Consider the following 17,560-nt stretch of genomic DNA (forward strand, 5'->3'; position numbering starts at 1 on the left):
AAACTTACGTTAACACCAGCCCACATGGCCAGCTGCATCACCCATTGTCTGCCCAGCCACACATCCTCTGGTCTGCCCGACTATCATCCAAGCATCTACACACATTATTGCCTGCTCCACTACCCATCCTCCTAGCCCGACCAACTACCACTACATAACTCTCCCACACACACCTTGGCCTACCCCACTCCCCACAACCAGTCCTCTTACACTTACTGTCACTAACCTCAGAACATAATTTCTACGGTGTGGCTATGCAATTACTTGCTGCCCGATATTATTTATTTCAACGTTAAATTAATCTAATGCCAATTACCATCCTCCAGCGTCCATGTACAGCTACGGGCAACATTCTTTAGACTTTTGGCAATAGCTGAGGGTCACATAAGAACATAAGAATGGAGGAAACTGCAGCGGGCCTATTGGCCCATACTGGGCAGTCCCGTTTACACCCAACCCCTATTGCTCATATAAGCATCCAATTACTGAAGCTCTTTGTATTATTGTGTTTATATTGTTATTCTTAAATAATTCTTTTTGGGGACCATCGTTCACCACCTGTAAAGCAAATAATGTACACTCAACAAAAGCTTCTAGAACACCTGGGCACGATGGTTGTGAGAATGAGCAGAATAGGGCCCGTCATCTCGGAATGGTTTCAGATTCTTCGTTCATTTTTCAGATTGCATAGTGTCTATAGCGTTCGAAAAGTTTTTGGTGAGAGTACATGATCCACAAGAGGGTGCTACATATTGCCAAGTTTCGTGAGAATTTTGGCGAAACCTACACTTAGTCACCGTGCAAATATGTCAGTCTTAATGTATTTACCTGAACATCGAAAATTACATCCACAATCTGATGAAAGGTTTTATACGGTAGGAAAGTATCTGACCGGAGGCAAAAATCCACAAGTGGAAGATTATTCAATTTTCAATTTCAATTGTTTATTCCTTGATAGAGGAAGTGGGATCCTAGTGCTGTCACTAGGTACCCCTGTACAATAACACCAGAAGCATCTGGCAAGTGTGACAAGTATATACAGTATAAGTATTATAAAGGGGCTTACTAAAGCCTAAGGAAGGAAGGACGTTCCTTTAACACATTATCAATGTTATTTACATAATATCTGGCCAGTATGGGGAGGATCATCGTGTCTCCGTCAGGGGGTCGTGGAGTGGTGGTCCAGCAGGCGTCACGGAAGTGTTGTGTGTGGGGACATCTTAGGAGGTAGTGGATAAGGGTGGAAGATTATTATGTGCCAACTTGTACATAACGGCTCTTAGCGTGAGTTACCTTGTCGATGTGGGAACGATGGCGCCAAACACGGGGTGATGATGGCTGGTTGGCTGGCTACTCGATAAGCGATCACCCGTAAGAGAATTGGACTTATCAATAAATATTACCAACTCCAACACTAATTATAAAAGTAATAATAAAACAAAATGCGATAATATAAGTTTCTAGAGTCGTGTTTCCCCCCACCAGTGAAATAAGACAATAAATCGACTTGGAAAATTTAATCAGGTATTCTTGGGATACTTACTCACGATACTTTCTGCTTGGTCCTGTAAAGAACCTTGGATGGGAGGACAGGTGCAAGTTTATAGGGTCACTACATACACACTTGGGGCATAATAAACAAAATAAAGTAGTAGAAATTAATTGATAAAAATACGTAACAATAAGACTAATAATAATAAAATTTAACTTATCACCATATAAAAGCAAACTGCTTCTCGCTATACCCAAGTGCAGAAGGCTATTACACCGTGACCCTGGCTGGAGGTGGTGTGAGTCGGGGAAATAGCTAAGAAAATCCCCGCCATCACCCGCTAATGGAGGCTGGAGAGGCGGGGAGATTCATTTTGGCGGGGCATTCCAGGGTAACGGAGGATACAGGGGTAATTTCGACACTGGGGAAATTCTGAAACACTCTGGAGAAAATTTGACGTAGGAGAAAGTCAGACTGATTGAAAACACTGGGGAAATTCTGTCATATGAGGAGAAATTCCGACCACTGGGAAAATTCTGACAGACGGGGAAATCAAACATTTAATTCCTTCATTTCCACGTACGAAAAAATCAACATCTAATTATTTACTAGCATTTACAATACCCTTAATATTCACGTACCTTACCTAAGCATCTTTTTTACATGTTACTAAAATAATAGTATAATGATAGTAAATATTAACAATAATGCTATCAATAAGTACAATGATATAATTACATAAATTATAATATATCTGCAAATACTACTACTGTATTATCTACTACTACTACTATTAATAATAATAATAATAATAATAATAATAATAATAATAATAATAATAATAATAATAATGATTACTACAAAAATAATAAATATACAGTATTCGCACAAAATATTCATAATCGTAGATAAAAACAATTTACAGAACACAACAAATACACAAATAATTTAATTAATTTAAATAAAAATGATATAACCACTGCAATAACTAGTAAACAGTTCTCAAGTCGACATTTCTATTGACAAACCCATGAGAGGGCGGCAAGGCCAGGGTGCGTCCAGTGCTGCTCCGCCAAGGTCCAGCTCACCTGACCATGACGAACCCAAACAAATGACTCCCCCGGGGTTTGGATTTATAAATATTCTCCGCGTTAATTTTATCTCCTAACTGGTACTAAGAGAACGTGCTATATATCCTGGTGGTAAGTCTCAGTGTAATTTTGAAATAATTAAGAGCGTTATACTTTATGCATTAGTTTACTCTATTTTGAAATAATTATGAGCGTTATACTTTATGCATTAGTTTACTCTATGTTAAAATGTTTGGTGAGTTTGGGGGGAATATTTAACGCAGGGATCGTTTAGAAACATTTTACAAAAAGTCACAATTAGTGTACAAAATAGGAAGAATGTGACAGCTGGTGGTGGGCTCGCTTACCTTCTGAGCTGTGTGGGTTCGACTCCTACAGGGACAGTAGTGTTACGTGAGTGCTTACTTTTTATCGACATATTTTTTTTCAACTTTGCTACATTAAACTCCACTTTTAATCTAGTACTGTAATACTCACTTTGGTGTTGACTTTACGCCGGGCTAGGAAAAATAAACACTTACTCGGGAGAAATTTAATACAATGTGAACTGGATCTCGTGGGGTTTTTCACAATACGCCGTAAAATATTTTAACTGTTGCTTTTTTCCAATTTACCGACATTTTCTGGATATAAATGACCAGTGATAACCCCTTTTAAACTTTATATTATACCGTGTCTTTCCTACTAAAGATTAACCGCATATTAACTTTTGTTTTCCAGAATTCCAATGACGCAATGTAAGCTAAAGTTAAACTTGTCAGGATATTTATACGTCGGTAAATCTCACCTTTTTTCTTTCATTAAAATTCCACATCAGCAATCAGTGTAAATATCGTCACTGTGAACAATGGTGGAGGAGTATGCTTTATGTTACCTGATGTTTGTATTGCTTTAATGCTTTATTGTACATGATCTTCCATCAACATGCATCAAAGCCCCGTTTATATTACAGTTGTCTGGATGTCTTGTATTACTTCTGCGATTACTACTTGTAAACAACAACGCAATCATCTCCAAATAATTAATACACCAATGAGCATAACAAACCAACACGGGAACAACTCATCACACATGTGGGTTGAGAAGTCTAGACGCTGTGTTGCCTTAGGGAGGGGTTTCCTGGTTGAGTAATGTTAGGACACCATCATGCCCGCCCTCACGCCCGCCCGCCCGCCCCATGCCAGAATCCAAGTCAGAAATAGCCTTCGGATGTGTTAGAAGTGTGGGCTCTGCGCTTACTTATGATGTCACGCTCTCTGGACCTCTGTAAGCACCTACATCAGGGAGTAGTACAAAAGACATGAGAATCAAGGCGTAGATGACTGATATCGGGTGTTACAGGGGTGACGGGTCTGAGGGGCTGCTAGACGCTCAAGAACCCGTAGTGTGCTAAAGGCGACCTTATGTTCAACACAAGATAGACACACCTCTATAATGCCTATACTTTCATGTAGGGGTTTTATACAATGATGATGATGATGATGATGGTGGTGGTGGTGATAGAGTACAATGGATAAGTTTAAAGTTATGTGGTGCTGTACTGTAGGGCAGAGAAGCCTCGAGTAACCTCCAGGCCTCGTCAGATCAACTCGGAGGCCGCGTCTGTAGGTTACCCTTGACCGTCTTTACACGAGAAGGAAACCCTGAATAGCTCACAGCTCCGAGATGTTTGGCAACACACACTTGGCTCCACGACCATTACCTCTATGGCATGATTTTCATTTTTCTCTTGATCACTCTGGTAAGACTATATCTATAATTATATTGGCGTCTCCGGTAGTGTGTGTGTGTGTGTGTGTGTGTGTGTGTGTGTGTGTGTGTGTGTGTGTGTGTGTGTGTGTGGAGAGAGAGCATAAGGAGTTTCTTTGCACAGATTCTCAGCATCTGCCATCACTGTTTTCACAGTTGAAGTCTGCGGTACAGTGTGATGAACAGACCAAAACTGGTAAGCGCTCCTGGAGTCTAAAATCTTTATAAATAGAAATAAGCCGTAATAAAACACTTGTAACATTTACTCACCTATAATCATTTACCTTCTACTAATTCTGTTTCTTATCCTTAAGGAAACACAAACAACTAACGGCCAAACAAATAACAGTACCAACTCCTTGAGTCGCTGTGTTTGCATATCTCCCCATGATCCGTACTATAAAAACAGCGCCAACACGAGCATTCATTCAACAGCGACTGGCGTTCCTTAGTGATGCTCATGGAAGGTTCGCTTGTCTCGCGGCAGCAGAGGCGCTCTTTTAGTACGAGTTGTGCCTTGAGAATGTTACTGTTTGTACACAACTGCCCAGGTGCCGGTGGTCAGCTCACCACCTACGCTCTCAGACAGCGTACGGTCTTTTCATCTGTTAATTGCTAACTTTAACCAGAAGGGACGTGGATGGGCGGCAACAGACGGCACCTGAGGAGACAGGAAAGTTGGTGGAACAAGAGGTCAAATGTTGAGGTTTCATCCCAGTTTACGAGTACAGCACAGTGCCGTAATTATCTGGATGATAACGAACATATTAGGACAAAGTTTGAGTATTGAGAGATAGTTGTAAGGATGCCAGACTAGATTTCAGGTTACTGAGATGCCTCTTGGTATATTGTGATGATTACTATATACACTTTAAAGTAATCGGAAAATACAATAACACGGCCACACCTTCCCAGCACAACACAGCTGACTCATGTTAACAAGAGATACAGGATTATATATTCATTTTATGATATAAAGGGCACACTAAATAGTCAAGAATGTGTTGAATGGCAAACACACAACTACACCATGTAGTCTAATAACACACTAAACTTCCCCCCAAAATCCATTGAAGCTTCATTCGAAGGTTGTTTGATAAACAGACTTTACTAATTGCAATATAAAAAATTAGTATATAAAATACGAGCGGTACAGTTAGTTGTACAGAGGAGTGAGGTGGAGGGCGGGAATTAGGGGCAGGTTGTACAGAATAAACACCACTGGAGACAGGTCAAAATGTCAGACTTATTGTTTACTGTTACTCTGAAATTTCCACATTTCTACATTTGGCAGGTGGAGTAAATCTTCTACCATGATATTCAGACTTGAGTGACCTCAGCCTTTGATCTTCGGGTTCAAAATGGGTGAATTACATGAATAGTCTATAACTTATATTAATTGTTCATGTATTGTGGTATATGTTGTCTACCCTCATGTTGCAGATGGTTAGAACAGACTCTAATCAGTCCTGTATGTAACTTACGACAAACGGGCTTGGGAAAACTCTGCACAATTTCTAAACCTCTACAAGTCTTGGTATCAGCATAGGTAGAGAGGTATCATTATCTTAACCACTCACCGGTCTTGATCGAAAACAATGACCAACCACTAACAACCATCGGTACCAGAACTGTGATGAGCAGTCGGTTGTTGCATCGCTTATAAACAAACCATCTTTTGCTTTTAACCAACCTGATGGATTTTCACCTAGTAAGGCACGCGCGTACGTACACACACACACACACACACACACAGACACCATGTAGGGGCCCGTTGCTATGATACAAGAGGGTAGAGCACAGCCAAGTTACCACCAGCAGGAATTTTGTGTTCTCGTCTTAACTCAAACAGGTGACCGACTTGTTTTAAATGTTTCCTACAAGCCAAACCCTCAAGAGTTCCTTTAAGATATAGAGTAACAATGTCAAACAATATTAGTTAAGAGTGTGTAAAGTTTCAGGAAAAGTCTAATAGTAAAGTGATTCTCGACAGGTTTTCACTTACGACATACAATAGTGGTAATGAATGAAGACGTCAGGTAATGGGGGCTCTGGCCTCCTCTCTCCCCCCTCGAAAACAGTTCTCACCACCCTGAGGCTAATAGTTCGCTTAAGTTTGACCCATAATAGGAAGTTAAATTTATGAAAAGCTTGGACAAAAGGTCAAGGTCAAGATATCGAGGGTCTGCATAGTAACACTCTTATTTATTTTGTTTACCAGAGTACACATCAATCGCTGGTAGATGGTAAATGTATCTGGAAATTATTATAATTAGAGGAGAGGTGTAATGTTTCCCCAACTGTTGGTACAACGTGCTTTTAAGGTTCTACAGTTATCTTATCTTTCTCTTTTTTTTGTATATATTAATATATATTTAATTCCTTATACAGAATAGGGACGCTTCTTGTAACAAACCCGATATTAGCCTACAGCAGCCTGAGGTTAAAATGAATTTATTGTGTTTCTCTCTGTTATTTATTCCCATTCTCACGTGTCTGCTAACACATCCGCATCTCTACTAACGCTGACACTAGAAAGTACTTTATATTGCTATCCCCTGAACCTTCCCGTAACACACAACCAGCAGTCACACTCCAAGACTTGCTGTTCATTTATACTTTTAATATAACAGTAGTGGTTAATTTTAGCTCTTCGTGTACAGCTAAGGGTACTTTAGCCTAGTTATAGTCGCCCTCTGCTTATTATAAGCATAATGAAACCTGTTTACCTTGCTTTACCCATATACCCGCAGCCGCTCCAGGTTCTGTTGTGCAGCAACACCACAGCTGTCTCTTCATATTTTGATATTTTTGTTAGTGTTTGGTAATGACTGTAAGCTGACATACACGGTTCTTCTGGTGCAGCGAAAGAACAGAGAGACAATCAAGACGGAGCGTCGTAGCCTCAGCCCAACCCTTCCCTACCTCTGGCCAGAGCTCGATAACAATTTGATGGAGCGCAAGTCCACCAAGGGCTGGTACCGCGTCGACTTCGGGCCACAGACCTCCAGTGAAGTGTGGTACCTGCCCACCGTCAGGGACAGGCTCAACTTCCTGCAGCACCACGCTGAGGGTAACCCCCACTCACCCTACCAGCCAAGGGCCTCCTCTGTCCCTCCGCGTCGCAGGGCTGTCAAGAAACCTGAGGGACCCAGATCCTCTTCCTACTGGGACAATCGTAGACCACTTCCGTTTACGACAGCTGTGGTTCCCTACAGCAAGCCAAGATCAACCTCGTACACTTATTCGTACTACCCAACACTAGGGCCATTCTCACGCAGGCTGTGGACGTCACCCAGGTACCTCAACCCTATCGCAGGACGAGCCAGGTCACTCAGCCCGCCTATCCGTGTCTACACCAGCTGGAGCGTAAGTCTGTAAGAGCTCCATCAGCGCCCAACCCACGCCCGAGTCTTGCACGTATTGCTTGCCGGCACCACCACACTCCTCTTTACTTACTCACAAGCTTACTCACGCCAAAAACTGCAGCCACGTTGCTTGTGTGCCAGCTACGACCACCCACACCTCACGCTCCACACTACCACCTCTACACTCACCACTAAAACTACCGTAAACATCTCTATTCGTAATCACAATATAAACATGACTTGGGGTATTTTCTCGCTTGTCTCAGGAGAAAATAATACACCAAAGTAAATACTTTGTAAAAGCTTATTGTACTTCAGACTTACCTAGTTTGTTAGTTTGTGTTATGTTATTTTGAAATTTTATTTTTGTATGCAAGACGAATGTTGAGTTGTATGAATTTTTGTGCACTTTTTTGTTCTCTGTATTACTGATAAAATCCTCTGAACAATGTAAATGACTGATCGACGTCTTATCCTGTGGCTCCTCGGTGTGTGAAGGTGACAAAGTTCAATATCATCTCAGCATGTCAACCTTCACCTCCCATCTTCACTCTCCTACAACCACGTTTTTCGTGTCATTATGTCCGGAAGTAATGAGACGGAAGCCACGTGTATGTGGACAGGAAATGCTCTGCCTGGCCTGTGCTCACCATGACGTCCACTGGTGTTCCTTCCAGCACTCCAGTCCCAGACCTGACACACAACACAACCCAGCAAAACCGACGGCCGGAAGGGACACCAGTGGACGGACGCCTTGGTCAGCAACACTCAACCAACGCACGGGATGCCCGCATGTGCGTGGATTTCTCTTTTAATTCGTAGACGAGAGGTGCTGACAGTCTCTGGAGGTCACACTCATACCTTGTCGCCGCCGGCCATCTGTATTCATCAATTTCTTCATGCTTACTAAACCACGATTACTGAAGATATGTCTGTTTACATGCATCTGTCATCTGTTCATAACTCATTAACTCTTCGAAGCCTCACAACCTTGGAAGAACATCTGATGCAGCATAACACAGTGCGGGGAACAGAATGAAGCACTGCACGAATATTCGATAGATTTGTTGACATTTAATTCCGTACTTGCTATCTTCGGTGCAGTGACGCGCATAAATTCCCGCTAAGTTTACCGCTAACCCCGGCAGCAGCACTTATTATTAGCCTACACTCGTGTCTCTCTCTCTCTCCTTCTCTCTGCTACATGTTGCATTATTTATGCTTTGACATAATCTTCTAGAACGCTTAAGTTCATGCAATAGATTTACTTTATTTAACTAAATAACATAAGAAACCAATATATGCCATAAAGCCTGGAGTAGCGGCCTGTAACACTGACTATACAAGGCCACCAGTCATCTTACTCCTTCCTCTGGCATTAAGAATTAGGATGTTATTTTACTTTAAAGGAGGACAGCAAGTTATGGTAGATGCAAGCTTGCTCCTACACTGTATTAGTTTACAATGTAGGACTTAGAGCTATTTCACACATCAGTGAAATATGAGAGCAGCAATTAGTTGTTATATATATATATATATATATATATATATATATATATATATATATATATATATATATATATATATATATATATATATATATATATATATATATATATATATATATATATATATATATATATCCTATTGTGTTATTTACTGTAGATGTTTGTGTTTGCAGCACATGCATGTATAATTTGCCCCGTGTGTAAGCCACACACCAGCCCCCCCTATCAGCACCACACTGACGTCTGCCCCTCGCCCGTGTTTACATATAGGACTCGTATACCTCGCCCTACTCCTCGTACTCGGCCACCTCCACCTACTCCCCCGAGTGCACGGAGGTGAGGGAGGAGCGACGCAGTGTGTCCCCCGCGCCTAGCTCCTACAGACCATCGGCAGCCACGCAGATGATCCTGAACCGCGTGGCGCTCAGCCCAACTTCCAGGCCCTCACCTCTCGTCAGGGTAAGACGGTGGACCTGACACACCGCGCCTCGCCTCGCCTTCAACCATTACTGCTGCTCTTCTCAATACTTTGTTTCCTTGTGATACTTTTACGCTGTTATCTTTTATTTCATAATCTACTTACGCTGCCTAAAATGCAACAGAAAATCGGGCATTTCAACTACGCTTATTTTTATTTACACTAATTTAACTTCTGATCGAATTCTACTGACTTCATAATTACTTCGACAACTTCTTATTTCGTTTTCTTTTATTTCTTAATAATTCGTTTGCTTATTTACCTAATCTCAATTTTACTTCAGCAAGGAACGTAAGTACAATATCTATTTACGCTTCTGTATTACATCAAAACGTATTATAATTTCTAATTTCCATTTGGTATCACTAACTGAAGGTGTTATAACCCGGAAATACTGTAGTCATATCAATATATAATAAGGTTCAGCATGCAGCAACTGGCGACAGAACATTCTCGGTACCAGCTGAGCGATGACCCTCACAGTAGTTACCACGCTGTATCATCCAAGGTCAGCGAGTCTCCGGGTTCAGAAGAGATAGGCTCTGGAGGCCATTACAGAAGCACCATATCCTCGAACCCCTTACCGAGTCATATTTAAAAGATATCCAGTTTTTTGGTTTTAAATACATTTATGCAATTCATATGCGTAAAATATATTTCTATTTACATATAACATAACTGTACTTCTACGTAAATATTATATATTAAATAACATCTTTTCTGGAAATTACTGTTTCACTTGTTATAAATATGACTCTGTGATAGCCATGGGAGGTTCGGTAGTGGGGTTCAGTCCCGATCTCTTATGAAACCTAACGATCACTGACATAATTTATTCGGTTTTGTTCTTGCTTCACAGCCATTATTAGTAATTACTTCCCCTATTAACTCCAATGTTCCCTCATGATTCATTAACGGGCGTCATTAACACTAATTACTCCCTCCCGCGTGTAATAATAACAACCAGGGTACCTAAGGTAAACGTTCACTCATAATATAACAACCACTTAATGTTGTCATGGGATTTGGTGGAATATTTTAGTTGTCTGCTAAAAGTTCCTCACGTCTGAAAACACTCGTCACATCTCTCTCTTCCTTAACACAATAACTAACTTGGTTTATTCATTGGGTATGCCACCTGATCCATCAAGCCCCCGTCTTCATTAACCTATTGACTCAAGTAACTCGTCAGTCACCCACAACAAGGGGCTCATAAAGGGCCTCCTACCCTACCCTCCCTCACAAGCCACATCAAAGACCCGACACATCTCTTAAAGCATAAACATCCAGGAACCAGATTCTCAAAGTTACTTACGATAAATATTCCTCGTAACTTGAGATATGTCAAAAATGAACCTAATTGAGTGACTTAAACTAGAACAGATAGTTTAAAATAAAATGGCATTAGAATTACAGTGAGACTATCTTCACCAGGTAACAGGTAAATATCAGATAATCACGAGGGAAAATCTCTGAATTAATTTTGTATCATAACTGTATCTGGTTAAAGGAAGAGTCTCAGTGTAATTTTGATGCTACTTCAAGACACTGTTTCCCTTGTTTTACTTTAAGTAAACAACCTTAGGAGCATTTCTTACGTGTACACTTTACGAGAATTATTGTTCGACCTTCTGAGAGATTGGACCTGACCTGACCTAACATAACCTAACCAAATCTAACCTAAGTCGGAGATTCTCAAAGCTTCTCAACTTATATGTATTCATCACTAAATATAACATGAGAACGTATCTGGTTTATAATTCGACTCTCAAGAGCACTTTCAACCTCCTCCTGTCTACCGTCTGTGTAATGTTATCAACCACAGGAGTCAGTTAGATACGTTCTCACAACAACTTGACTAATTACTCTGTGAGCTACCCATGTCGCTCAAGAACAGGTGTATTTAGTACCAAGGATGATAACATGACCCACTGTCTAGGTGTTGTAGAGGTGAAAGACACAGTTGTCATGGATAAATGAGAGACCACATGTTAAGGAGAAGTGAGAGACACAGGTATCATGGGGAGGTGAGACACAGGTATCATGGAGAGGTGAGAGACACAGTGAGGCATCATGGAGAGGTGAGACAGACAAGTAACACGGAGAAGTAAGAGACATACATGAGTCAGGTGATATGAAAGGTGAAGAAAAAGACTTAAGTGAGATAACACAAGAACATGACATGACTCCAGCACCAACATGTAGAATGAAAGACTCAGTATCAACACAACATGAAAGTGTACGATCACCAATAACCTAACTGAAGTCTTAACATAAGTAGATAATGATAAAATAAACTACATCCTGGCTGCCTTCTTAAGTAATGGCTACAAACTGAAAAAAATACACACATAATATAATTTGCTTTGAGCTATACTAATATATAAACTCACTAGTGACGTCACGCATATGGAGAAACATTGCACGAGAAATAATTGATAAATATTTGGTAATCGTTGTTTTTTTTTGTTTTTTTTTTATGCATAATACGTAATTTACGGTTTTTTATCGTAATTAATAGTTCACTAAACTAACAGTTCTTCTCACTAACTGGCATCTTCAGGTATGATAAGTTTGGTCCAAGTATTGATGGAACCATAACATACCATTAATTTATTTTTATCCTTTACAGTGTGTTTCCTTAGTAGATAATTAATTATGACAAGCCTTATTTTTTTTTTCAGTTGATTTCTGATATAACTTATTAACATTAAAATCAGTTACGTTTGTTCAGTTTGAGACAAATTTAAGTGCTGATACAAATTTTTCCTCTGAATTCATTTGTTATGAAATAAAGTTGCTTTTTTATTTTACTATGACAACATAATGCCATAAAATAAGCAAAGAAAGGCCTCACAATTAACTTTCTTTAATGGATCAAATATTCACTCACAGCTTTATGACTATTAAGTACTAAGGAGGTCCTGATATAAATTAAAACTGATAAAGTCAATATTATTCCTAATTATGGAAGAGTAGTATTCACCAATAGCCTCCCAGAGCGTGTGGCAGCCAAGGCAGCTGCAGAAAAAAGCTTCTTAATCTGTACTGTACTGTTGGTGTGGTAGCTAACGTGAGGTCCTCCTTGCAGGGTTACCTCCCGATGGGCCCTCCGCCACGCATGATGCCCCGTCTGCCGCCTTCATACTACGACTACGACTACGGCTACGGCGGCTACTACGGCTATGTCCCCCCACCACCCAGGGTGAGGTTAGTGCCAGGTCATGGTAGTCTTGCAGTTTGACCTTAATAACGTTTCTCAGCCTTCCACAACTTACTGAAGCACGTTGGGTTAAATACGGTGATGATTTATTGATAATGTTAAAGGGGACTGATCTGTTACTTCATTGTATGCATGTGGGAGAGAAGAGGTACTACTGGTGGTGGGCAGGGCAGCCAGTGACCCCAGAACCTTGGTGATGGTGGTAGGGCAGGCAGGAAGTGACCAAGATAGTGGTGATGGTTGGTGATGGTTAGGTGAAGAGTGTGGTAGTAGTGGTGAAGGTAGGTGAAGAGTGTGGTAGTAGTGGTGGTGATGGCAGATGGGGAGTGTGGTAGTAGTGGTGATGGTAGGTGAGTAGGTGGGTGAAGAGTGTAGTAGTAGTAGAGGTCGTGATGATGGTGGTAGGTGGGTGAAGAGTGTGGTAGTAGTAGAGGTCGTGGTGATGGTGGTAGGTGGGTGAAGAGTGTAGTAGTAGTAGAGGTCGTGGTGATGGTGGTAGGTGGGTGAAGAGTGTAGTAGTAGTAGAGGTCGTGATGATGGTGGTAGGTGGGTGAAGAGTGTGGTAGTAGTAGAGGTCGTGGTGATCGTGAGAGTCGTGGTGATGGTGGTAGGTGGGTGAAGGTGTGGTAGTAGTAGAGGTCGTGGTGATGGTGGTAGGTGGGTGAAGAGTGTAGTAGTAGTAGAGGTCGTGGTGATGGTGGTAGGTGGGTGAAGAGTGTGGTAGTAGTAAGTCGTGGTGATGGTGGTAGGTGGGTGAAGAGTGTAGTAGTAGTAGAGGTCGTGGTGATGGTGGTAGGTGGGTGAAGAGTGTAGTAGTAGTAGAGGTCGTGGTGATGGTGGTAGGTGGGTGAAGAGTGTGGTAGTAGTAGAGGTCGTGGTGATGGTGGTAGGTGGGTGAAGAGTGTGGTAGTAGTGGTAATGGTAAGTGGTGTGTGTGTAGTGAGGGCAGCACAGGATCTCATAGACCCGGTAAGAGGAGAGAGGTGACGTACTAACTGACCCGTGTCTCCTGCAGCCGATACGACACTTACCTGGAGGATGACCTGCCCGAGACCACCTACGTCCCACGCTACCGATCACGAGTCCCAGACACCCTCGACGATGCTGACTACCGTGAGAAGGTATGTCCTCCCCGCCCACAACTCTACCCTCACACCCGCGCTCATAATTCCACCACCACGCCCATGCCCACATCCATCCCACATGTCAAATAACAAATCTCTGCAGTTGCCCCCACACCAACATACAAACACACAGAGGGAAACAACAGGGGCTTCACAAGTTTGTTCATAAGGCTGATCTATCTAAACACTGGTGACGTCACGCATCAGGTGATAGTATAGATAAGAAGACTTAGCATGTTATGTCCCCCCCACCTTCACAGCAGATGTTGCACGATGATGCATTTTATAGAGATCATTTGTCTGTTATCAATTGCCACCTTGTTGTCCTTGTCCAATATGTAAAATGTTTCTGATATATTCAGTATTATATTGAATAAATAATGGTATCTACGTGCATCCTATAGATAGATTTTAGTTCACCACTGGTTAATGTTATATAGCAGCTGTAGTGTCGAAATATGGTGGGAATAAACATGGTATTTTCCTCTCGTCTTGGGTCGAGTTCAAGTCACCAGTCAGTGTCTAGAGGGATAAATAATAAACACTTAGTAACCAATCCTAAGGCTAACAAGTAATGTAACAATATGAAGAATGTCTGGTCACTTACCCGCCATGTTATCTAGTATCAGGTGTCTTGACCTCTTCCCCAGACCCCACCTGCTTATATTTAAATTGTCTTATGTCTTAGTGGAGGTAATATCCGCGCGGGTGTGTGTGTGTGTGTGTGTGTGTGTGTGTGTGTGTTGAAAGTAAGTTAAAAGAACATTTGTTACATGTTTTCTTTCCGTGTGTTTATAATGCTGTGCAAAGGAAGAGTCTATATGGCCGTGTTATTTGCTGGTATAAACATAGTCAAGTACGTTGTAGAGACAGAGGCATGTATGTGTATGTGTCCTTATTCTATGTTGGTAAAGGTTCATGTGTGCGTGTGACTTTATATTGTAGCCCAAGATAAAAATCCATGTCTATGTACAGTATACTCTATGTTGTATCTAGGTGTTCAACCTTACAATAAGTGTTGGTGGCAGTAAGGTCCAACCGTCCATGTGACCTTACGCCGCTACTGGTGAAGGTGAACAGTCCTCATGTGTCATCAGTGTTTGTTGAAGACGTGTCCTCCACTGTCCACAGAGCCACCCTCACATCACCACCACCACCCCCAGGACCACCGTCCACACGAGAAGCTACTCCCCGGGTGTAAGTCTCCACCCTCATACTCTGCCTCACAGTCCTGTTGGCACACTGGTAACTGGCAACGCTGTCATACTTACCAAGTGATGTACCTAAGACAAAGACTTGGCAGGAGTAAGACTAAGGCTAAGATTTACCAAGACTTTATTAAAAACAAAACTTGCGGCTAAACTCACCACAATATAATTAAGTAATCCAGCTCAACCTTTTGTTAAAACCTATACTATTTTCGTTGTTGTTCTGGCATAGTTTCAAGGCGATTATAATTTCAGAGCAGTTGTCACAGTATATGAAGGATACATTGTATATCAACCATTCAATTATGTATCTTAAAAAAATCAGCCGGCGGAGGATGAGTTGGCACGGCAGTCTGACGGACGGTGTCAAATGACATCCCTGAATATAGAGTCACGTCAGGAGCTAGGCAACAGTTCGGGATGACTATCATTTGCAGTATAAAAGTGCCACCCCCGGCAGACGACGAGCGAATGATCATCTGGCGTAGTTCTATGAGTGCGTCACTGCAACAGGAAGGATACGCCAGAGTTTGGTAATTGTTCAAGTCGGCGCCGTCTTAAAGGATGGACCTCTACTTGAGGCACACACAGCTGCTACACCTCCCCTCAGGGTGTTGTACCGACAGGAGGGTTGCAGATGATGCTTTACATAACTTAACTAAATGTTGATTTTTATAATATGATATAACTAAACATAACGCGGAATTAAAAAAGGGACCTAGATTCACTCCTCGATTGTCGGACGAAACAGACAAAAAATAAGACAGGTAGAAAGAGGTAAATATGTGAGGACGATCTGTGTCAACAATGAGACAGGTCTTAATGGTAGTAGAAGGTGTATGAGTCAGCGTCTAAGGTTACCAGTGTGTCAAGCTCGTCTTGAAGACATTACATTCAGAACAGGACTTGATTTTCTAGCATTCGTGAGTACAGTAATGATTACCTTCTGATACAATGACATTTGTTTGTATATAATTAAATACTACTACTTTTTTAAGATCCTTGGACAAAAGTTATACAGATCTCTCAATAATGTAATAATAACTATACAGGATTTCCAAGATGACTTGTTTACGAGAGTTAGTGTGTGTCCAACCCATGTCATTTGTGGTAAGCAAGGACATGGATAATCTATTCCCACGTAGCTTTCATTAACACACATAAAGCTTATAACATCTAGTCGGGCAGCTGCGTCACACTCACACACGATAGACAAACATTTAAGCTTGGAAGGCTGCACATGTTAAGTTTTAATATGCATTACAAAACTTGCATGGTGATGTAATCTAAGCGCCAAGTTATTATTCTATTGGCTGCTTCTGTACTGTAATACACAACAAATTCCCAAGATTATTTGCAACATCAATTTCTATTCCCACACTCATTAATTAACAGCCAATAAGTGTGATCTAATCTTGGCTTCATCAACTTGAGTCAATGTTGGCACTGGTGATCATATTCAGTCATGATAAATAAAGAAATAAATCAAGTACTGTAGCCCCTAATACCAGACATACCCACTAATGGATTCTCAATATCTTTTCCTCACATCACACCTCTTATACCCCGCATCCGTGTTATCCGCTCTATGTCATATATTAAACCTACACAACAAACTGTATCCATAAACATTATACATAAACTTGTCAATGTTTTATATGTCACACTGGCGCGTCTCTCCTCCACTGTTCTCCTCCTCCAGTATGTTCTTAGTCGAGCAGTACCCATGTGACTATCGCTTCCAATATATCACGATCCTAAGTAGATAACGACAACCCATATCGCTTTATGTCCAATATGTCCCGTATAGAGAACATCCTTTAATGGCATGTGTGAGGAATTTGTTCTTCGTTGACAACAGCCTATGTTGTCTTTATGTCCAATATATCCTTAGTAGACAACAGACAAAATGGCTCCCAAGACCAGTATGTCCCTCCCTGAAGGAAAAAAATAGACCCAAAGGGCGCGGGTCTTGCCCAACATGGGGTTAGTATGGGCTACTACATGTCCAACAAGGAACTTATAGGGTCCACTCCTTGTCCAATTTGCTCAATGAGGAGCCAAAAAGTTTCACTACATGTCAAAATTTAGTCGATGGGGAAAAAAGATACGGTCCACTGCATCTCCAATTTGGTTACTAAGCATTAAATACGGTCCAATTTATGTCCAATTCGTTGAATAGAGAAGCAGTAAAGTGCACTCCATATCCAATTGTTCAACGGGGGACTAATGTGGCCTATATACCTCGTTTAATTAACAAAGAACCACCAAGTGAGGAAGAATATGACCCTGCACTATGTCCAATACGTTCAACAGGAC

The 17,560-nt window shown here is 41.3% G+C and overlaps 1 protein-coding gene across 29 annotated transcripts in view; it reads left to right on the forward strand.

Moving 5' to 3' along the window:
• Window positions 1-17,560, forward strand: part of LOC121863410 — a 94,559-nt gene that overhangs the window by 36,049 nt on the left and 40,950 nt on the right. For 21 of the 29 annotated variants that reach the window (XM_042362050.1, XM_042362039.1, XM_042362048.1 and 18 more), the window contains 5 exons: window positions 7,198-7,701; window positions 9,479-9,667; window positions 12,778-12,896; window positions 13,925-14,030; window positions 15,165-15,230. In XM_042362050.1, coding sequence (XP_042217984.1) covers window positions 7,198-7,701; window positions 9,479-9,667; window positions 12,778-12,896; window positions 13,925-14,030; window positions 15,165-15,230 — 984 coding nt within the window. The remainder of the gene's footprint in view (window positions 1-7,197; window positions 7,702-9,478; window positions 9,668-12,777; window positions 12,897-13,924; window positions 14,031-15,164; window positions 15,231-17,560) is intronic. The other 8 variants (XM_042362046.1, XM_042362062.1, XM_042362065.1 and 5 more) reach the window with 5 other exon arrangements.

This window comes from Homarus americanus, unplaced genomic scaffold (genome assembly GCF_018991925.1).
Source record: "Homarus americanus isolate GMGI-L3 unplaced genomic scaffold, GMGI_Hamer_2.0 scaffold19518, whole genome shotgun sequence".
NCBI lineage: Eukaryota > Metazoa > Arthropoda > Malacostraca > Decapoda > Nephropidae > Homarus > Homarus americanus.